The sequence below is a fragment of the Sphaerodactylus townsendi genome, linkage group LG01, assembly GCF_021028975.2.
Source record: "Sphaerodactylus townsendi isolate TG3544 linkage group LG01, MPM_Stown_v2.3, whole genome shotgun sequence".
NCBI classification, from domain to species: Eukaryota; Metazoa; Chordata; class Lepidosauria; order Squamata; family Sphaerodactylidae; genus Sphaerodactylus; species Sphaerodactylus townsendi.
Genome location: NC_059425.1, coordinates 83,602,198 through 83,625,764, shown reverse-complemented (window position 1 = coordinate 83,625,764; position 23,567 = coordinate 83,602,198). Strand labels below are relative to the sequence as shown.

General features: G+C 43.2%; 1 protein-coding gene across 1 annotated transcript in view; it reads left to right on the top strand.

Moving 5' to 3' along the window:
- RYR2 (ryanodine receptor 2) overlaps positions 1-23,567 on the top strand; it is a 464,284-nt gene that overhangs the window by 416,044 nt on the left and 24,673 nt on the right. The window contains exons 87-96 of the mRNA XM_048485659.1: positions 45-133; positions 1,228-1,356; positions 3,373-3,477; positions 4,760-4,841; positions 7,225-8,528; positions 8,858-8,925; positions 11,567-11,708; positions 13,272-13,358; positions 17,211-17,429; positions 22,900-23,030. Of these exons, the coding sequence (XP_048341616.1) occupies positions 45-133; positions 1,228-1,356; positions 3,373-3,477; positions 4,760-4,841; positions 7,225-8,528; positions 8,858-8,925; positions 11,567-11,708; positions 13,272-13,358; positions 17,211-17,429; positions 22,900-23,030 (2,356 nt within the window). The remainder of the gene's footprint in view (positions 1-44; positions 134-1,227; positions 1,357-3,372; positions 3,478-4,759; positions 4,842-7,224; positions 8,529-8,857; positions 8,926-11,566; positions 11,709-13,271; positions 13,359-17,210; positions 17,430-22,899; positions 23,031-23,567) is intronic.

Below are 23,567 nucleotides of genomic sequence, written 5' to 3'. Positions count from 1 at the left end.
TAGAACTGAGATGAATGCTAATTTATTCTCTTTCTTTTTATAAGATTTTCAGAATTACCTGAGAACTCAGACTGGCAACAATACAACTGTCAATATTATCATATCTACTGTGGATTATTTATTGAGAGTTCAGGTAAAAATTGTGTATGAGAACTATAAACGCATTGTTCAAAATAGAGTTGTACCATAATGGTTGGTCTTAAAATATCAATGTTTTACTTTGTCACAAATAAAATTAGTGTGTGGGTTTTAGCTGGTTAAATGCAGAGTACAGTGTTTTCACATCAATGGATTATTTCATATATGGAGCTGACAGATTGGGTAGGGTCAGTTTCCTCTCCACAAAGTTAAAATTATGGGATTCTAATCCTTTTGAAAGTTAAAGCGTTACCTTCCCCCTCCCAAGGAAAACATGACTTTTAAAACAGATACATGGAACAAAGGATTTCTTTGCCTGTTCCAAAGCAACCCATTAACCACTAAACAGGGCTATATTGAGATGGAGTACTCTATAGGTTGGTTGCCATCTGACTGAAGAGGTCAGAAGTTTATTTCTTCCAAGCGTCAAACAAAACCCTTGTATCCCCACCACAATTTATTTTAATCACTCTTAAAATGAGTAAATTTGAAAGAATCACAGTACAAAAATACAGATGCATATAATCCCTTATCCCTTTATTTTAAGATTAAGAGATATGATACAGTTGCCAAGATTCTCACCAAAGCACTCTCAGAAAGATCAGATAGCCTTCCACAACTCTTACCTGAGAGATTCAGGGTATTGCAGGTGTGGACATATAAGCCCAATGACGTGAAACTCACACGACTCTATCAAAATCAGTCAATCTTTTATTCTATGCTGTAAGCTTAGAATTATCTTTCCCATAGCATTGTTGCAAACCTGCAATCTGGCTGTTCTTCAGTTTGCAAGATTTATTTCTGAGCAAATTTCCAATGAATCACAATTATCTTTCCAAGGATGTGGCAGTAAGATTTTTGCTGAAATGGTAAACATAATTTCTCAAGCCTTCTTTCTTCAATCATGTATCATTAGCAGTGTTATATAAGAAAGAACCGCACATTATCTAACTGTAATAAGAGACTTAGACCCCGTAGTTCTGGAGAATTTTTGAACATTTCATTGTCTTTATATAATTGATCAAATTTGTATTTATGGTGATGAGTTTTGGATCCATAAGCTTTCTGTATTTCTTCTCCACTTCTCAGGAATCAATTAGTGATTTCTATTGGTATTATTCTGGAAAGGATGTTATTGATGAACAAGGACAAAGGAATTTCTCTAAGGCAATTCAGGTTGCAAAGCAAGTTTTCAATACTCTCACAGAATACATTCAGGTAACAACAAAGAAATTGAGTTGACATGTTTTAAAGTGAATTTAAATATAGGGAAAGGGGAGCAGAAAAGGAGCTTATTGAAATTATAAATATGAATTAATAATCTTCACTATATACTGTATTGACAAGTGTTTAAAGTGGAACACATTCAACTATATTATAGATAATTATAACATGTGAGCTCAACTTTCAATATTCAGGAAATATTTTTAGAAATTTATAATAGTAATCACCATTGCAAGCTTTGTAAAAAAATTATTCTGTTTCATTACAATTTCTAACATTATATAACATTATTATCATACTGTTGCTGAGAGCCAGCATAGTGTGGTGGTTAAGAGCAGGTGGATTCTAATCTGGAGAATCGGGTTTGATTCCCCACTCCTCCACCTGAGTGGTGAAGGCTTATCTGGTGACCCAGATGTTTTTCTGCACTCCTATATTCCTGCTGAGTGATCCTCTTAGGAATTCTCTCAGCCCCACCTACCTCACCATCTGTTGTGGGGAAAGGAAGGGAAAGGAGCTTGTAAGCCACCTTGAGTCTCCTTACAGGAGAGAAAGGTGGGGTATAAATCCAAACCCCTCCTCCTCCTCTTCTTTTTTTGTACAGCATATTTTTTAATTTATGTTGAGATTTATTATTTTGAAAATCAATGTTCATTATTATATCTGTGTTTACTACTCATAATTGTTGCCATCATCATTTACTGTTTGTTGTTTTTTATTATTATACTTTTCTTTTTTCTTTTTTATAATGTAATTGTAACTGTCATTGTAATATTGTTTTATTGTTTCCATTTTTTCTTTTTCTGTTATGCTTATTATACTAATAAAAACTAAAATCTTATTAAAAATAAAAGGGCTTTAGCAGAACAACAACAAAAAAGGGAATAGGGTTGTAGCATGGAATTACTTTTCTACATAGGAAGTAGACATCCCTGAGACATCAAATTGTGAAAGAATTTCAGATTACCTTGGTTGCTTAAATAAGACTGCAGACACAATGGCATCACAACAGATAAAAAATTCTGACTGAATATGTTTCATTGAGTATACTTATTTTGTTAAATCCTTTGATATGGGTTTAAGGATCATTTGTATAAGAAAGATATCTACGCTTAGGAACTAATTCAAAGCTTTAAAATGAGCAATTTTATGTTTATCCAAGGATTAGGAGGTTTCATTTTATACACATTTTATCATATATTTTTTTCTAAATAAAGTTTTTATTAATATTAATTTAAAAAGGTAAACTTACAAAACAAATGATATAGGTGCTCAGAATTATACATAAAATCAATATAATATTAACTTTCCCTACATACATATATAGATCCATAAATACCTATAATACCCTCTACCACCCCTCACCCCTTAGTGCCATTTTATCATATATTTGAACAATTTGCAGTTCGGAAAAATGTGCATGCACAACCATCACAAGTACAGAAAGGGTTCTGTTAGAAAGAATGCAACACAAATTGTGTTTTAAAAAAAATCAGTTTTCCTCTAAGAACTTTGAATTGTATCCCAAATAAACTGCCCATCAGGGGATACTTAGAAATAGCACAGTGCTCAAGTAAAAACTGTGGGAAAATTGTGGACTCCCCTCCTGCAGTTTGCATGTGAAATACCTTCTCCTGGCACAAAGGCCTCATTGGAATTAACCCTAGAAAAATGTTCTAGATATTTAAAACTCATTTACATAGTGCTGAGATAATTGCAGAAACTTTGCTATGTAGATGATATTCCCTGTCTGCAGCGTCTTCATCATTTGTTTAAAAAAATCTACTTGCAAACAGTTGTGAAAGTGGTTTGAAAACGCATTATTTTGCATGTGCGGAAGGGGCCTTCTTTTCATAAGAAGCCAATTAGATTTGGTTATTAATTAGCAGTTCCAATTACTGTCATGTGATGACTGACAACTGGCAGGAGAAGAAGTTCAGGAATGAAGCAGTTATATTCCTCTTAACATGGTAACACTGTTCTTCTTTTGCATTGATGGAATTTCTGCAGGGACCTTGTACAGGTAACCAACAGAGTCTGGCACATAGCAGACTGTGGGATGCAGTGGTTGGTTTCCTTCATGTGTTTGCCCACATGCAAATGAAGTTGTCTCAGGTACAGATTTTTTAAAGATAGATCATGTGAATTTAATTAACAAAGATATAAGCATTATATGTTGAATTAATTTTTTATTATAATACAATTTAAATTTAAATATAGACACTCAGTATATTAGCATTGGAAATCTACAAAATTGTTTCTTGGCACCAAGTGATCAAGTGGACTACCTTAAGACAATAAGATGTCCACTGGTCCCAGTTCATCTGCTATGATACCAAATACCTTCTTCACAATGCATGATTGATAAATTCCTTGCAGTAGATACAAGAAGGGAATGGCTATTTACCGTTAAAAGACAGTAGCACTTGCTATTTTTAATTGGCTTTTTTAGATACTTTGAATTACAATTTTATATGCATGTTATAAAAAACTAAAACAGGAATGTGAATGGAAAAAGCCAAATCATTATCTGTGTTTCTACTAGTTATTTCTTTATAAAAATGAATGTGTATGTGTTCAATGCCATCAAGTCACTTCTGACTTATGGTGACCCTATGAATTAATGTCTTCCAAAGCACCTTATCGTTAACAGCCTTGCTCAGGTCTTGCAAACTGACAGCTGAGGCTTCTTTTATTGCATCCATACATCCCATTTTGGGTCTTACTCTTTTCCTGCTGCCTTCTATTTTCCTAGTTTTATTGTCTTTTCCAGTGAGTCTTGTCTTATAATATGACTAATGTACAATAGCCTCAGTTTAGAGATTTTAGCTACTAGAGAGAGTTCAGACTACACACTTATTTGTCTTTTGGTAGATGGAATCCATAAAACTCGTCTCAAGCATCATATTTCAAAGGAATCAACTTTCTTCCTGTCAGCTTCTTTCACTGTTGCACTTTCACACCTATGCATAGTGATGGGAAATATCTGGTTACCAGCAACACATCCGTACACTTAAGGATCTTTTCAATAGAGCCACAATCTATAATGATTTAAATTTCTTCATCATCAGTCTTAAAATTGTGTAATTCCTCAGCAGTCATTACTTTAATCTTCTTGATGTTCAGCTGTTCCATAGTTTTAATTTTTTTAAAAAATGTATGTCCACATAAGCACAAGCTTATCATTGCTTCTGCCCCCTTGCAATTTGTTGTTCCCTCTAGTCTGAAGACTCGGGGGCCCTCCAAAGTGGCATGTAAAGTGGAGGAGAGAGCATCTGGGACAGGACAGTTGTAAATTGATGACTACCTGATCCTTAGATTTCAAGTGTAATTTCCTATGCTTGTCTAAGCTAGATAGAATGAAAATTATCATAATTGTGTTATTTCATATTGACAGGACTCCAGTCAAATTGAGTTACTGAAAGAGCTGATGGATCTTCAGAAGGATATGGTGGTCATGTTACTATCTATGTTAGAAGGTGATTTTAAAGTTCATTTTTTAAAAACTGTATTTTTTTGTTTTTTATAGACTCATAACATTTGCATAATAGCACTGAAAAATATCAGTTAATACTGCATATTCTCATTTATAAAATTTTGGTTACTTAAAGTTAACCTGTTGATCATCAGAAATATATAAGCTGCTGGTTTTAAAACATTCCTTTATTGCTGACCTGCATTATTACTTTAGTAATTTGCTTTCAGTGCAAATTGCAGTACATTGGAGCCAAACTAACACAAGGAGAAGGAACTTGCTCTAGCACATCTTCCCTACTTTCTCTTTATCCTTCAGACAAAATTGCTTTTACTCATTGTTCTAGTGTTGAACTCCACTAGGACAAAAGCAATCGGGCCATTTGGCTCAGTGTCCCAACTCACTGACATTCCCTCTGACACAATGTGATTTGTTTACAAGGATCTCCTAGCTCTCAGATAAGTATTTAGTTATGTCCAGTCAGCACAACAATTTAAAAAGAAAGTTGGAAGAGTTTCCCAACTTGTGTGATCTCCTTCCATTTGTGAAAGCTTATGCCCAAACAATTAACTTTGGAATTTCCTGCACACATTCCATTCTGACCTTTTATTTTTGGTGATAAGCCAAGTATGCCTTTCTGTGCAGCATAAAAATATTATAAATATTATAGTTATGTTTGCCATTAGTTATCACTAAGTAAAGATGAAAGAAGGTAAATGCTACAGAAATATAATCTATGTGCAATCTGACCATAAGTAATTGGCTAAGGGTTCAAACATCTTATGACAACCTCTTAGCCAATCGCTGTGCTGGATGCACACCCACCCATGCCCTGTCCGTCCTGCACAGCAATTGGCGAAGGGGTCGTCATCAGAATGTTGAACCCTTAGCCAATTATTTATGGTAAGATTGCATGTAGATTATATTTCTGTAACATTTACCTTCTTTCATCCCAGGACTGGCAAATCCCCCCCACCTCCCCCACCCCAAACACACAGGCTGACCCAGCAAAGCCCTCCCACTCCACCCCAAACACCCAGGTCAGACCCACAGGGCAGCTGCTCTGTGGGCCCAGCAAAGCCTTGCCACCTCCTCACCAGCCTTAAGAAATTCCTCTCTCCTCCCCCCAGCTTTCACAAGACCCTGCTGCCCCTGCCTCCCGCAGCCTCCCCTCCCTCCCCCAGCCTTAAGAAAGCCCTCCTACCGCTCCCCCAGGCTTCACAAAGCCCTGCTGCCTCCCCCCAGCCTTAAGAAATTCCTCTCTCCTCCCTGCAGCCTTCACAAAACCCTGCTGCCCCTGCCTCCTGCTGCCTTAAGAAAGCCCTCCTACCTCTACTCCAGGCTTCACAAAGCCCTGCTGCCTCCCCCCAGGCTTAAGAAATTTCTTTCTCCTCCCCCCAGGCTTCACAAAGCCCTGCCACCTCCCCACCAGCCTTAAGCAATCCCTCTCTCCTCCCCCCAGCCTTCATAAAGCCCTGCTGCCTCCCCTCAGCCTTATAAAAGCCCCCTGCTTCCCCCAGCCTTCACAAAGCTCTTTCACCTTCCCCAGCCTTCACAAAACCCTTCTGCCTCCTCCCAGCCTTATATGCAGTATCCTCCAGCCCCTGACCATCCATGAAGCCTCACCTTCCTGACCTTCCGCTCACCACTTGTGCTGGATCTTGCCACCCACCCCACCCCAACCCTCACCACTCTCCTGGGATCCTCACCTTTCCAGCTCCCCCCAGGGTCTTCCATACATCCCCCAATCTACTACCCTAACCCTCAACTTGCTGCCCTCCTCCACCCCAAGTCACTGCTCTCCTCCCTCCTCCTATGCTCACCTTCCCTTCTACCCCAAGACATACCTCTCCAACCTATTCCACGCCCAAGTCATGGACCCAGAAGCAGGTAAATGGCAAGTGTTGTGCTGGCACGGGGGGGGAGGTGTCTACAACCGCCCTTAAGCCCATTGCAGGGGAAATGCTTTGCCTTCTACCCTTTCCTAGGGCCCACTTCATCTCCCCACAATGGGCTTTGCTGCTAGTTTATGTTTGTACATAGTAGCATATCCTGATTTTTTTCTTTTCTTCTAACATTAATCTTGGCCAGAATATTAAAGTTTTTCTGAAAAGGATTGCTGAGAGGAGGACTATGGATACAAAATCTGAGGGTCCCAGATCACCCTGATGGCCTGGGGAAGCATAGCTTAGTGCCACTGGAGCATAATAGCATGTTCTAATCAGGCACCATATATGTATTCTAAATGTGAGGAATTCTCAAAGGGAATCTTTATGTGAAAGACATTGTCTTGGCAACCTTGCTTCTAAACACAGGTGTGTGAAATCTTGTTCAGCTACAGAAATGTTTATTGTAGTAAAATTATCAATGCCTTTTTCCACATTTAGGCAATGTTGTGAATGGAACGATCGGCAAACAGATGGTGGACATGCTGGTGGAATCTTCCAACAACGTAGAAATGATTCTAAAATTCTTTGATATGTTCCTGAAACTGAAGGATTTAACTTTCTCTGATGCATTCAGAGAATTTGATCCTGATGGCAAGGGTGTCATTTCAAAAAGAGATTTTCATAAAGCAATGGAAAGCCACAAACATTATACTCAATCTGAAACAGAGTTTCTGCTGTCCTGTGCTGAGACTGATGAGAATGAGACATTAGACTATGAGGAATTCGTGAAACGGTTTCATGAGCCTGCTAAAGATATTGGTTTCAATGTTGCTGTTCTCCTGACCAACTTGTCAGAGCACATGCCTCATGATACCCGACTGCAGACCTTTCTCGAACTGGCAGACAGTGTACTGAACTACTTTCAGCCCTTCTTAGGACGCATAGAAATAATGGGTAGCGCAAAGCGCATTGAACGAGTATATTTTGAGATAAGCGAATCAAGCCGAACACAGTGGGAGAAACCTCAAGTTAAAGAATCAAAGAGGCAGTTTATCTTTGATGTGGTAAATGAAGGAGGGGAAAAGGAAAAAATGGAGCTTTTTGTTAATTTCTGTGAGGACACCATCTTTGAAATGCAATTGGCTGCTCAGATCTCGGAATCAGATTTGAATGAGAGGTCTGCAAATAAAGAAGAAAATGAAAATGAGAAACATGAGGAACAGGACCCTAGAATGGGCTTCTTTTCTCTTTTAACTGTCAAGTCAGCATTAGTAGCTCTCAGGTATAATGTAATGATGCTCATGAAAATGCTAAGCATGAAAAGCATAAAGAAGCAGATGAAGAAAATTAAAAAAATGACGATGAAAGATATGATAATGGCTTTTTTCTCCTCTTACTGGAGCATTTTAATGGGCTTAATGCACTTTATATCAAGTGTCTTCCGAGGCTTCTTTCAAATCATGTACAGTTTGCTACTTGGAGGAAGCCTAGTAGAAGGGGCTAAAAAAATTAAGGTATCTGAGCTTTTAGCTAACATGCCAGACCCAACCCAGGATGAGGTGCGCGGTGAGGGGGAAGAACTGGAAAGGAAACCAACACAAGCTGCCTTGCCTGCAGAAGATCTAGCAGATTTGAAAGCTTTGTCAGAAGATGGTGATCTACTGTCGGACATATTTGGCTTGGATTTGAAACGAGAAGGAGGACAGTATAAACTAATTCCACATAACCCAAATGCTGGCCTAAGTGATTTGCTGAGCAGCCCTTCTTTACCTCCTTTGCCTGAAGTACAAGAAAAAATACAGGTATATGTATACCTTGTATAGCTACACTTTAAAACTAATACAAACATGATGGTTTTAAAGAATATTTTAGATATTTTAACTAAATACAGCATTCATACTAATTACACCGACAAATGACATTTTACTGAAGTTGGTGGAATTAGTCATCTTAATTTATGTGGCTGATTTGGTTTTCAGTTTTAGATAGTGTTTTTTTTTTTACTAAGTGTTCGTTTTTTACTCATTGTAAACATCATTTCAAAGCCAAAGTGCTTTTGTTTTTTCAAGGTCGTGCTTATTTTTTCAAGATAGTGCTTTCAAGGTAGTGCTGATATTCTTATTCATTCCAGGAGCAGAAAGTGAAGGAAGATGAGAAGGATGAGAAAGAAGAAATTAAATCTGAACCTGAGAAAGCTGAGTAAGTATACCTGTGTGTGTGGCCCCACCCCCTGAACTCACCCCATAAATAATCTATACCTACTTCCCTGCTTTTTGCATTATATACTTTTCAACTATCCTTTCCAGCTGTGATATCTTTGCATACTTAAATATTTCAGAGAGTGGACAGACTTTCTGTGGAATGCCTATAAAGAGGGGCTGCAAATCAGTGTTGTTGGCTGGCCACCATTGCTGGCTTGGATGGTCATGGCAGAGAGGCCCCCGCCATGCCTTTAGAAAGGCGAAAGGCGGGTGGCGGCCATGCCCGATAAGAACATAAGAACATAAGAACATAAGAACAAGCCAGCTGGATCAGACCAGAGTCCATCTAGTCCAGCTCTCTGCTACTCACAGTGGCCCACCAGGTGCCTTTGGGAGTTCACATGTAGGATGTGAAAGCAATGGCCTTCTGCGGCTGTTGCTCCCGAGCACCTGGACTGTTAAGGCATTTGCAATCTCAGATCAAAGAGGATGAAGATTGGTACCCATAAATCGACTTCTCCTCCATAAATCTGTCCAAGCCCCTTTTAAAGCTATCCAGGTTAGGTAAATGGGCCATCCCACCACCTCCCTGGTAAGGCAGCTTATAACTTCCAAACACCAATCACACGTTGCAATGAAGAAGTGTTTCCTTTATTAGTCCTAACTTCTTTTCCCCCCCCAGCATTTTCAATGAATGCCCCCCAGGTTCTAGTATTGTGAGAAAGAGAGAAAAATGTCTCTGCATCAACATTTTCTACCCGGCCATGCATAATTTTATAGACTTCCAATCATTGTCCCCCCTCAGACGTCTCCCTCTCCAAACTAAAGAGAATCCCAAACGCTGCAGCCTTTCCCTCTCATAAGAAGAAGGTGCTCCAAGTCCCCTCAAATCATCCTCGTTGCCCACGCTTCTCTACCACTTTTCTATCTCTTCCAATATCCTTTTTTTGAGATGTGGTGACCAGAACTGAACACCAGTACTCCAAGTGCGGTCGCACCAATGCTTTATATAAGGACATGACAATCTTTGCAGTTTTATTATCAATTCCTTTCCCTAATTATCCCCAGCATAGAGTTTGCCTTTTTTCACAGCTACCATACACATTGAGTTGACATTCCCATGGAACTATCAACTAAGACCCCCCAAATCCCTTTCCTGGTCTGTGACTGATAGCACTGACCCCCCTGTAGCATGTATGTGAAGTTTGGATTTTTTGCCCCTATGTGCATCAATACTCGCTTTACATTTTGCTACATTGAACTGCATTTGCCATTTCTTAGCCCACTCACCTAATTTATCAAGGTCCGCTTGGAGCTCCTCGCAATCCTTTGTGGTTCTCACCACCCTACATAATTTGGTATCATCTGCCAAACTTGGCCACCACGCTACCCACCCCTACTTCCAGGTCATTTATGAATAGGTTAAAGAGCACTTGCTAGTCCCAATGCATCGGATCCTTGGGGACAATTCACTCCCCACATCTCTCCATTGTGAGAATTTCCCATTTACACCCACTCTTTGCTTCCTGTTTCTCAACCAGTTTTTAATCCATAGGAGGACTTCCCCTCTTATTCCTTCATTGCTGAGTTTTCTCAATAGTCTCTGGTGAGGAACTTTGTCAAAAGCCTTTTGGAAATCCAAGTAGACAATGTCCACTGGTTCCCCCTTATCCACATTCCTATTTACATCCAATTTCCTCATTGCCAGCCTTATAAGCAGGGAATTACATTCTAGGCAATACAAGCAAGCAATTCAGATTTTCAAGTTGGCTGTCAGGCTGTTGCATATGCCATCCAAGTTTGGTTCCTGTGAACTGAAGCACTTGACTGTATAACAGTTTTCTGAAGCACTTGACTGTATAACAGTTTCCGATAAGGACAGGGACGTCATGACGCTGGTGCAGCATCATGATGCCATCAAGAGGGGCCAGCTGGAAGCCTATATAAAGCCTTGCCCGGCCCTGTACCCCTCCTTTTCAGCACAAGGCTCAGCGAATTTCCCACACACCTCTCCCCCGTTTTGGTTTGACATTGTTAATGCATGCGCTCTCTATGATAGCCAACCTTGCGGGTTGCACATGGGAACTCATCTGATGGTGAGGAGAGCTGGGGAGCTACCCCTCTTTGGTTGAATCTCTTTGGTTGAATCTTTGGGATGGAGCAAGCCATGTGTTGAAATGCCCAACCAGGGGCTACTGAGATTTGCGCCCCTTAGCAGTAAAACTGTTCTTCAGCAAGAGGCCTTCAGAGTTCCACTACTGTTGCAGTGTGCAAAACTCATCTCCAGCAAGAGGCCTTCCACCCAGCTGAGTTCCACTATGGATGCACAAGGTTATTGGTTTCCTCCAACAGGCAGGTTGGAGGAAAGTTTCACTGGGCTGCCCAGTGTTCAGATCAGATGCCATGCTGCGCCTCACGCTTCTTTCATCATTGTCAATAAAAATTGTTTGGCTATGGCCAAAATTTTACCCCTCAGATTAGAGTGTGGTGTGGTTATTGGGGTCTGGGGGGGTCTCTGAGCAGTACTGGTCCCACCCTTCGATGCAAAGCATGTGACTCTGCTTGCTTTTCTTCCTATTCAAATACTTAATATGCAGAGAGTGACTTTCAGTAAACTTTTGCATAATTTGTATTTTCAGGGGAGAGGATGGAGAAAAAGAAGATAAAGACAATGAAGACAAAGCAAAACCGAGACATCATCATAAACACAGGCATGGTGAACCAGAAACCCAGGAGTCAGCTTTCTGGAAGAAAATTATTGCATATCAACAGAAACTTCTTGTAAGATGCTATTTCAAGATGTTTTTCTCCATGCTATTTTCACAATCTCAGTTGTCCTTCTTAGGGCTGCTCTTTGTTCAATGGGCCAAAAGATACAGTTAGTATCTAGTTAATTTCTGAGGCAAATATTATCCCCCAGAGGGGGCAATTGAGATTGCAAACTGAATGTGAGTGGTAGAATTCAAAGTCCCTTTCCCCCACACTATGGCTCTGTTCCCAGCTGCCACCTTCTTCCACAGTTGCCATTTGCAGTGCAGTTTTTAAGACTGAGATAATAGTTCGTGGATTGACTATTGCTATGCCCAATTAAATTCTAATTCTGTAATGAAACATCATATTTTATTGATGAATGATTGAAAAAAAGTTGCCTTATCTAATTGGAATTGTATGTAACATGATCTGAGGGCCAGACTACATACTAATACATACTAATACATGCAAATGGAGGTGCTGTGTCTCAGTGATAGTACATTTGTTTGGCAATCAGAAGGTCCCATGTTCTATCTGTGACACTTGCTATTTAAAGAAGTTGATCTGAAAGGCCTATACCAGAGACTCTGGAGAGCTGCTTCCAGTATAAGTAGACTATATTTTGGTGGACTGATGGTCTAGTCCAGTGTAATGCAGTTTTTGTGCCTATATATGTCATGGTGACTTTAGTTTGCTGGAAAATCTGCTCTGGAAGGATAAATGCTGGGAACAGTGGGAAATTTAATGATATTTCTGTTTTCTGTTCTACACTCCAAAGCTTCCATAATGGTGGCTTCTCCCCTCTTTATGATTTCAACAAACAGGTCAGATATCAGTGTGACTGGGAATCACCAGGGCTCCAGGAGGGCCCTCTGCCAATCTGTTGTGTCAAATCATAATTTAAGAAAGTGAAGGTTGAAAGAGCACCTGCTCTGCTGCTTCATTTGAGCACCTCCCCCAAATGGAAAAGGAATCGATCCCTATAACATTGCATTTCCAGCTAGAATGTGTTGCTTCTTTGAGACCCATCACTCCATGCCAGTGAGTCTTGGAGGGACAGGAAGAAAGCTCCCAGGGTGAAGCAGAAGAGTACATAAAGGCCTCTCACTTTTCATGAAAGAAAGAAGACAGATAATGAGATACATTTGGTACCTTTCCTATTATTTGAGAAGCCCTGAAGCAACATCAGCAGAATTTGATAAAATGTGAGGAAGTTGCTATTTGTATTCTGTGTGAGTAAAGGCACCCCTGACACACAAGGCCATTTTGGCCCGGATCTTTGCAATCTAGAGCCAGCATTTTCCCATTGTTTTGCCTATTCTTTCAGTTGTACCCTCCCAGAAGAAATGAATGATTGCCAGTCTGTCATTACATGTATTTTGTATATTTTGGCCCTACAACACTTTTGAGAGGTGCATATGTGATTCCCCTTTTTCAATTACTATCATTAGAAGTAATGTTAAAACATAATTTGTAGAAAAAACCATTATTTTTCTGAAACACTAGAAACTTTAAATATGATTTTTAATCTATTTGAATTGAATTTAATTCAGATTGTTTTAATTGTTTTTCATTTATGCTTTTATCTTTTAGAACTACTTTGCTCGGAATTTTTACAATATGAGAATGTTAGCTTTGTTTGTTGCATTTGCCATCAACTTCATTCTGCTCTTCTATAAGGTAATCGTTACAAATATTTATTCATAAATGGATATATGAAAATTATATGTCTTTATATCCAGAGTCTATTTTGGACCCTACAAATGTAGTATCTGTTCCTGCACAGCACATGTATGTGAGTGTGACTCCTATCTAAAGGATATTGATTCCTCTCTTAAAAGTTCCTTTTGGGTGACATGGAAGAACTTATTCAGTGTGAGAAGGAGTGGCTCTTGTCAACTTCTTGGTTTAGACCTCTCCTTCCCATGCCCAGCATGGAAGCCAGACTGAAAGGGATTGAGTACCATTGTGTCCTCCAGGAAGCCCTGAAGCTGCTCCAACACCACTCTCTCAATTACCTTCCCCAGAAACAAAAAATTAGAAAGGGGGCAGTAATTGGCCAGATCACCAGGATCTAGGGATGGTCTTTTTAAGAGTGGGTGAACCACTGCCTCCTTCAATCCACCTGGAAACACTCCTTGCTCAAGGGAGCAGTTGAAGATATTCAACAGGTGGGGTTGTAACTCCTCCCAGCATGCTCTAATTAGCCAGTAGGGGCATGGATCCAGAGGGCAGGTAGTAGGTCTAACAGCAGTCAGGGCCCTGTTGACATCAGCCTCAGCAAGGAGGGAAAATTGGTTCAGATGAGGACTGAAGACAGCAGTGAAGCCTCCAGTTCGCTAATTGTAGCAACGGTGGCAGGAAGGTCCTGGTGTGGACTGACGTGACTTTATCCACAAAAAAAGCTAATAAATGCCTCACAGCCAAAAGCTAATTGAGTATTTGTTGAGCCCTCGGTCAATGAGGTGAGCGATCGAATAATACAAAACAATTGTTCTGGGATGCGAGAGAGGATGAGAAATACTCCCTGTTTGCCCTCTTCATTGCCATCTCCTAGGCTTTCATAAATGTCCTATAAGATGTTGGCATGAGACTTCCTCCATACTTGCTCTAGACATCTGAGTTCCTATTTCATACGGTGCAGCTTTTTGGTATACCATAGGGCCAGCCAAGAGCTGGGGCGCAGAGGATACCAGGGAGCAATCACCTCGATGGCATCCAAGAACCTGGAATTCCAGTCCTCCACCTACTCGTCAAGGGTGACAGAAGGTTCAGGATCCTGCAGAACATTCAGGAATCCAGCAAAATCCATAAGTCTCCACAGGCAGGCATAAATCAATCAGTCTGTCACTTCGACAGGGTTGGTGCGACAAGTCCACCCAGACCTTCAGGGCATAATGGTCAGACCTTGGCACTCTATCAGTATACAACCATATCAACTCCTGACCCAAAGACCAAATCCAAAGTGTGACCAGCCTCACAGGTGGGGCCAGAATTTATCAAGGAGAGGCCTAGCGTCACCCTAGATCAACAGCTGCTGAACAAGAGGCAGTAAAGACATGGATGCTGAAATCATCCAAGACAATAAGTCTGGGAAACCACAATGCCCACTCAGCCACAGCCTCCAGCAGCTGTGGCAGGATGTCCCCGGTGCGCTAGGTGACTGGTACACCAGGAAGACAGCCAACCTCTCTGAGGACACCCACTCCAGGCCAGCACACTCTATACTGGTGATCCTTGGGGCAGGGACAGCCCTGAAGGGGATCAAATACCGGATGAAGATTGCCACACTGCTGTCTCATCCCTGAGTTTGAGATTGGTGGATACACATGAAACCTGTGGGTGAGACTTCACCTAAGGGAACCGTCTTGCCATCACGCACCCAGTGTTCGGTGATACAAGCTAGGTCCATTTGCTGAGCCCTGAGATAATCCCAGAGCATCATGGTCTTATTATTAATGGACCTGGCATTGATCCACACCAAGGACGAATCAAGGAGGACCTGAACCCCACAGCCCTCATTCCTCGGGATAGATTAGAGTCAGAAGGGGAGCAAGCATAATCACCTCTCACCCACCTTCTTTCATATGGCCTCCGCCTACCGCCATATCTCTCCCGTCCCATCAATACTGGAATCCCCAGCCCCAATGCCGCCCCCATGCCTCCACCATCCCCTACCTTAGTGACCTATGGTAATAACACTTAACAGTCAGCAAAAATACCCAGCCTAGCCACTAACACAATCTATCATATTTATTTCTAAAAGCTAAGCATAACTAATCGAAATATACAATATTAACTGTCTAATCTAACTACCCACTAAACTAAGAACATCAGTAAACAGCAGACCTAAACCCTTACACCTATCATTAACTTACACTACAACAGTCTGCTCTAATCTACACGTAAAAACTAAGGAACCAAGAAGAGTCAGTTGTAATAATGCAAAGGCCTTAGAGCCCCCAGTGGACTTGGAGTCCTCCTGCTCAACCCACCAGTGTTGTCACCAGTGGGGGACAACAGCCATAAAAGACTGATTGTAACATCCCTGATATCAAAATCCAGGGAGAAAGTGCAGAGTTCAGTGTTAGAAGCCTGAGAGGGAGTACCCACTAGAAGCCAAACAGGAGCTGCTGCCACCAACTCCTGATACCCTATAGCAGTCGCAAGATTGAAATGGAAGCAGTGGGTCTGAAAACTCTGAGTGCTCTCATCAACGGGGAACTGTAGCCATGGGAGTTAGCTGTTAACATCCTTGGTGGCAAGATCCCTTGGGGAAAGTTCAAGTTGCAGTGTTAATAACTCAAAAAGGGGTACCCGTTAAGAGCCAAGCAGGAGCTGCTACCACCAACTCCTGATGCCCTTTAGTGGTCACAAGAGTAAGAAGGGTACAAAGAGTCTGAGGACTCTCACTACCAGAGACTGCTGCTCAATGTTACAATTCTTTACCTTTGACAATGCGCTGGCAGAGAGGAGGAGCTGGGGAGTCCCTGCCACCAACTCCCCCTGCTGGATCAAAGTGGAATGCAGCTGTTGGCACCTTATGCACTCTTCTCCGTGCCAGCCTTCTTGACCCTCACAACACTGTCCAGCTGGATCAGGGAACAATACTGCTGGAAAACTTCAGGTTGCTGGGAAGCCCGACAAGACAGCCAGCAACTTGAGACCCCTGCCACCGGCCTCTGCAGCTGGTCCTGGGCCTCCACTCCCAACCAAGTGTAAACAACTGTCGGGGCTGCAGGCACCTCCTCTCTAGGCAGCCTTCTGATCTGTAGACTCCCTACAGATAGCATTACTGGCAAGCCCCTCCCGGCCAATGTTCTTTCTGTCTCTGCACCTCTCGTAAAAAGCCTGGGGGTCACAGCCGGCTCACAAAAATCTTCGGGGTCTACAGCTGGTCTCCACAATTGCGGAAACGGCCCTGCCGGCTCTGGCATCCGTGCCTCCGGATGCTGCTCTGGCCTCACTCACCGCTGCACTTCCTCTATCATGGGGTACCGACAGTGCACCAGACAAACAGGGATGGAACTGGAGCTGAAACTGGGGCTGCGGGATCCCTATCCCCAGTACCCACAGCCCAGCCTGCCAGAGGAGGAACTCCATCAAAGGAAGAAAAGCCTCTCGACACACCAACCATTCAACCAGCCGTTCACACCAAGCTGGGCATCTACACCGAGCCGAGTGCATGAAACAAGCCAAGGAAAGGGGTAAGTCCAGATGCTGCATACTAATGTCTCTACAGGACTTTGCAGGATTCAATTCTCAGTTCGAGCCCAAAAAGCGGGTGGTAAAAATCAATCATACTTAGGTCCCGAAGTTAGTTTAAAAACCTAATGTAGCGGAGCTCTGCCACCAAGCCTCTGCTTCTGGCGCCATCTTGGAATCCATTCTCATATGCGTGTCAACCATCCAGAGTAAATGGTTAATGATGTATCTTTATTAGATGACTTTGTTTTTCTTCATCATGTTGTTCTGAATCCTGACCCTTCTCTTGTTTCAATAATTGTTGATTATTTAAAATTACTGCAACAGGTTTCTACATCTGCAGTAGCTGAAGAAAAGGAGGTTCCTGTTGTGAATACTGTTGAAAACTTCAAGTTAAGCAGCCTAGAAAGTACTTCTCATAGAATCATCACTGTACATTATGTCCTGGAAGAAAGCAGTGGCTATATGGAACCTACACTTCGCATTTTAGCCATTCTTCACACAGTCATCTCTTTCTTCTGCATCATTGGGTATTACTGTTTGAAAGTAAGAGGACAAGCTCCATTGAAGCAGTAGCAAATGTTGTCTTGTAGCTGTAATGATTTTGTTTTGTTGGCATGTAGATCTCTATGGTGCCATTTTATAAAACAGAAATGCAATTACATTTTTTATATTTATATTTCTCTTCAAGAATTCCTTTTCTATTCCAGACTGCAGATCTGTTTATTATGACATGAAACATTCTGTTTTATTCCAAGGCTTCCTTTGGCTATGAGTGAAGACACGATTGTTTTCAGTTTCCTCATAGACTCTGTAAATATGTGTGTGTGTGTGTGTGTGTGTGTGTGTGTGTGTGTGTGTGTGTGTGTGTGTGTGTGTATATATATTTACAGAGTCTATGAGGAAACTGAAAACAGTCGTGTCTTCACTCATAGCCAAAGGAAGCCATGGAAGACCACAGAATGTATATATATTATTATTATTATTATTATTTATTATTTATTTTAATTTCTAGATACCGCCCTTGATCCTCATAGGGGGGCCTCAGGTGGTGAACAACATGTCCACTAAAACATCAACAGGAGCGGTCGTACAAATATAAACGCATAGGCTCCATCCCATAAAATAGCTTAAAACTCATAAAACAGCAAAAAACCATAATACATAATAAAAGGCGTCCGACCCCAATTTAAAACCCTACCCCCATGGGATGGCGGAACCCCTCAATATTGAGAGGGGACCCTGATGTAACTGCCCTAGGGTGCAGGGCAGTAAGGGGAGCACCTCATGTCAGCAGCTGGACACTCCAAAGGCCAGTTGGAACAACACAGTCTTATTATGGCCCTGCGGAACTCACCCAGAGTCCCCGCAGGGCCCGGACAGCTGGAGGAAGGGTGTTCCACCAGGCCGGGAACCAGTGCCGTGAAAGGTCCCTGGCCCGCGTGGAGGCCAGCCGCATCATAGAGGGGCCGGGGGCTACCACTGTGCTGGGCCAACCTCTGCAAAGCGCCAGAGGCCGAAGTTGGGACATATGGGGTGATGCGGTCCCGGCTGTGTACGAGGGTCCCAGGCCGCATAAAGCCTTTAAAGGTCAAAACCCACACCTTGAAGATGATTCGAATTTCAACTGGGAGCCAATGCAGCTGTCGCAACACAGGCTGGATGTATGTGTTCTCTGAAGGCGCCTCCTGTGAGCAAGGCATGCAAGGCCGCTACATGTTGGACCAGTTTTAACTTCCGAATCAAAGCGCAAAGGGGAAGGCCGGCATACAGCCCAGCGAAGTTACTAATAGTCCAGCCTGAGAGGTGACCGTTGCATGGATCACAGTGGCCAGATCCGCCTTTGGGAGAGAGGAGAGAGGGGCAACCGGCCGGGCCATGGCGAAGATGGAAAAAATACAGTCAGGGTTGTATGGGCCACCTGGAGTTCTCCCCATTGAGAGAGACGAATCCAGGTGGGACCCCCAGACTGCAGAACAGAGTGGGTCGGCGCCAATGAGACCCCTCTCCCACACCGGGCGGACTGGAAATCCCTTTAACCCTACCACCCCTGCGGTCTAGCCAGAGTGGATCTCCCGTCTTCGATGGATTCAGTTGCAACCTGCTGCAACCTAACCAGCTACCGCTTCCAAGAGCAATGCTGGAGAGCCGCAGGGGCGGCAACCAGCCCCCCCTCCATCCAACAGAGATCGAGCTGGAGTGTCATCAGCATATTGAGTGACAGATCAGCCCAAAGCTCCGCACCAACTGAGCAAGTGGTCGCGATATAGATGTTAAATAATAAGCGGGAGATAGCAGCGCTCCCTGCGTAATACTCCACACTGGAAGCGGGCACCTCAGGGAGGGCTTTCATCCCTCAAGCATTCATTACACTTCTGCTGACTCCGGTCCCGGCATGAAATCGAGGCGAAATCCACTGAAGGAGACAGTGCCCCGTGCACTGAAGCGGCCAGGGCGGTGGGTCAAAAGGTCGTGGATCGACTCATATCAAAGCGCCGCGGTAAGATCTAACAAAACCAGCAGCGCCGATCCTCCTCGGTCGAGTTGCATACGGAGCGTGTCTGTGATGGCGACAAGAGCGGTCTCTGTCCCATGCCCAGCACGGAAGCCGGACTGGAAGGTCGAAAAGCCGATGCGTCATCCAGGAAACCCTGAAGTTGCCTTAACACACACTCTTCAATTACCTTCCCCAGAAACGAAAGATTCGAGACGGGGCGGTAATTGGCCAGATCACCTGGATCTAACGATGGTCTTTTCAAGAGTGGGCGGACCACTGCCTCCTTCAACCCATCCGAAAAGACCCCTTGCTCAAGGGAGCCATTGATGATGTTCAACAGATGGGGTCGTAGCTCCGCCCGGCAAGCTTTTATAAGCCAGGAGGGGCACGGATCCAGAGGACAGGTAGTAGGTCTAACAGCAGCCAAGGCCCCGTCAACAGCGGCTTCGAGAGCAGGGAGAACTGGGCCAAACTGGGGCCCGAAGACGGCAAGGGAGCCTCCAGTTCACTAATTGTAGATAACGTATGGAAGGTCCCGCCTGACTTAAACGTGGACTTTATCTGCAAAAGCCTCATGTGAATGCCCTCACAGCTTAATAGCCAATCGATGATTTGTAGAACCCTTCCGGATAAGGGAGGTCAAAGACCGACTATTATACGAAATGAATTGGCGCCTGAGGCGGGAGCCTAGCAGACGGCGAAGGGAGGAGGAGAAGAAAGCCCTGCTTCGCCTTCCTTCTTCGTTGCTCATCTCATAGAAGCCTTCATAAACGCCCTCCTATAAGATGTTCGCGTAGGCCGCCGCTGTGAGATTTCCCGCCACACTACGCTCTAGTCGCTGCCCTAAGCATCCGTTTCATATGGCTTGCATGGCTCCCTCGGGTATACCAAGCGAGCTTCCTTCGCCGTAACACGGGGCTTAAGAGGACGCCGGGGAGCAACAATCTGATGGCATACCGGAGAGCCGGAGAGTTCCAGTCCCTCCACCTGCTCATCGAAAGTGTGCCGGCGGGTTCAGGGGGGTCCCCGCGAGGAGCATTCAGGAAACCAATCGGATCCATTAAGTCTCAGCGCTGGCTGGCATAAATCAGCCCCTCGCCTAGACGGGTTTGGCATGGCAGGGCCATCCCTGAACCTTCAAAGGCGTGAATGTGGTCAGACCATGGCATCTCTATCCGGTGAGAGGATATGACCATATTAACCCCCAAACCAAAGACCAAATCCAGCGTGTGGGCTTTCCGGCCCTCATGAGTGGGGCCAGAATCTTACCAAGGAGAGGCCTAGTGCCAGCCATGCTGATGACAATTCAGGTCCGCGAGCCACTGTACATGAGGCGGTGTCGGCATGGACATTAAAGGGAATCCCCCCAGAACAATAAGACTGGGGAACCGCGAATGCCTGGAAGGTCCGGCCCTGCCACCTCCAGCAGCACGCAGCAGGCTGTCCCCTGGTGCGCTTAGGCGACCCGGGTACACCAGGAGGACCGCCATCCCTCTCCCACGACCAACCACTCTAGGGCTTCCATTACACACTCCATGCCCGGCAATCTCTGGGATGGGGGGCCGCCCAGCCTAGAAGGGAATGGAATCACGGATGAACATCGCCACACCTCCCCGGCCCTGTGTTGCGTGGCTGGTGGAGGGTGACGAACCAGGTGGCAGGCTGACTCAGCACTAAAGGCGACGGTTTCACCCTCACGCACTCCAGGTTTCAGTGATACAAGCCAGTGGTCCATCTGTTGGAGCCCGAGGATAATCTTTCAGAGCACAGCGGTTTTATTGTTGATGGACTCCTGGCATTGAAGTCAGCACCAGCGACGAATGGCTAGAGTAACCCTGAACTCTGCCACCGATCAGATCTCCTTGGGATAAGGTCGGAGGTCAGAAGGCTAACGAGCATTGACCGGTGATCTTGTTCGCTCTTCTATCATGCTGGCCGCCGCCTACCGCCATTATATCTACCCGTCGTCCCATCAATGGCCGGGATCCCCACCGCACCCCAAAGTAGGTGCCCCTACTGTTCAGCCAGCTCTCCCAAAACCACGCATAGCCCTCGGCTTAACTACTACCACACCAGGCAGGCAGACCAACAGGAGGGTCTGTCCCAGGCAGGGCTGAGCAGGCTGGCTGCCTTGGGCTGCTGGTGGAACTCCTGTTGTAGCTGCCAGGCCCCACCCCCTGCAGGTGTTCCCAATGGGGTGGGTGGGGAAGGACTCTCACTCCTTCCCAGTGGCAGCAGGCAGCACAGTGGCAACAGGCGGCACATATGTGTGTGTGTATATATACAAACACATATAATAGCATACATATAATTCTAGCTTTGTTATCATGCTTGTATCATGCCTGAAAAGTGCAAAAATATATCCAACTACCTGAATTAGAAATAAAACTACTTTTCTTCGAGTATAAATATACATAATCTTCAGAAAGTGAAAATAGTAATTTATTATTTGATTTAATTATAGTAATATTAATAATTGGAGAGAACTGTTTTTTCTTGGTAAAGTTTAATAAAAAGCAGTCACAATAGCAGTAGGAAATAAATTAGTTTTCATATGCATCATCATTGGAACGGAAATGTTTTCAGAAAGAATTCAGAGACAGAGATATCCAAAGATATAAAAAGTTGCTTTAGAATTTTATCTAGCTCAATATAAGGAATTTGAAATAGGGATCCTGTAATAGAAGAGAAGAAGAGTTTGAATACCCTGTTTTTCTCAACAAAGTGAGAATAGTGGCTTACAAACTCCTTCCCTTCCTCTTCCCACAACAAACACCTTGTGAGCTAGGTGGGACTGAGAGAGTTTTAAGAGTACTGTGATCAGTTTGCCTCCAGGCACCAAAAAGGCCAGAGCAACCGCGTGCTGCCTAATATATAGGGAGCATGCCCCACCCTAAAGCCCATGTGCCCAATACATGATCATCGCCGGGTGGTAAGACTCAACTGCCTGGCTGGCCCAAGGCCATGCATGCTCGCTGTTCCGGAGCTCTTACCAAGTGCCCTGCCCCGTGTTGCAATTACAGGCCTGGTTGATTCTAGTGCCAAGATTTATGTAAATAACTCAAAAAATTCAATAAAAATTACTTTAAAAAAACCCCACAATGATAAAATTTTAGTAGCGCAAGCTTTTTATGACTAGTCTCTTACAAATTTTCATCTTGATTGTATTTTTATTATTGAGAAGTCTTGCGTAATGTACCTCAAAGATTAGTCATGAGGTCAAATGCCCCAAAGTCTGCAATTTGTGTGTATGCCCTCCATGATAAACAGCAAGAGCCTCGATAATCTCTTCAGTTTTCTATGCCTTGGAATAATTCATTTGCTTTTGGTTGCTTTGTTTTTTTTTTAAATGTAGTGTTAAATATAATGTATATGAAACATTTATCATTTTAGGAATTTAGGAAGTGTAATTCATTCTTTATGTTTAAGTTTCCCTGGCAGCTAACTTATTTTTAAAAGTGGTTCCAAATGCTATGGTGGATTTGAAATATTTTTACGATGGTTATTTCTCTCTTGCAGGTTCCACTTGTTATATTTAAGCGAGAAAAGGAAGTTGCGAGAAAATTGGAATTCGATGGACTGTATATTACGGAACAGCCTTCAGAAGATGATATTAAAGGGCAGTGGGATAGACTTGTTATTAACACACAGTGAGTGTTCTTATTTTCCTTTATTCTTTCCTAAAGCATGACAGTTTGTATATCTCATTTCAGTTCAGATCATTGGAACTTCTAGCTAAGCAATGGCCTGTTGGAGTGGCTTTTCATCTGTAGGGTCTCAGGTACAAGATCTTCTCAGTTCCTACTACAAGAGTTGCCTTAACTGTGACCTTCTGTACTTAAAACATATGATCTGTCAATGAGCTGCAACTTCTTTCCAGTGTGATTCTGTAATATAATTCTCTTTCAGTTTGGGCACAAATGGATGGCACTTGTACAGCATAGAAGATTATGACACAGTTTTCCATGCTGTATAAGTACCATTCATAAATAAATGATAAATAAATATAAATTCAGGTGGCAATCGCTCCACAATGCATGGTAAAATTAAAATTATGAAACTGTCTAATCCTAATATACATTTCAGATTGCCTTGTAAGAGTTTAAATCTAAAGTTGAATTCTGTCATACCTACCGTATATACTCGTGTATAAGTCGACCCGCATATAAGTCGAGGCACCAAATATT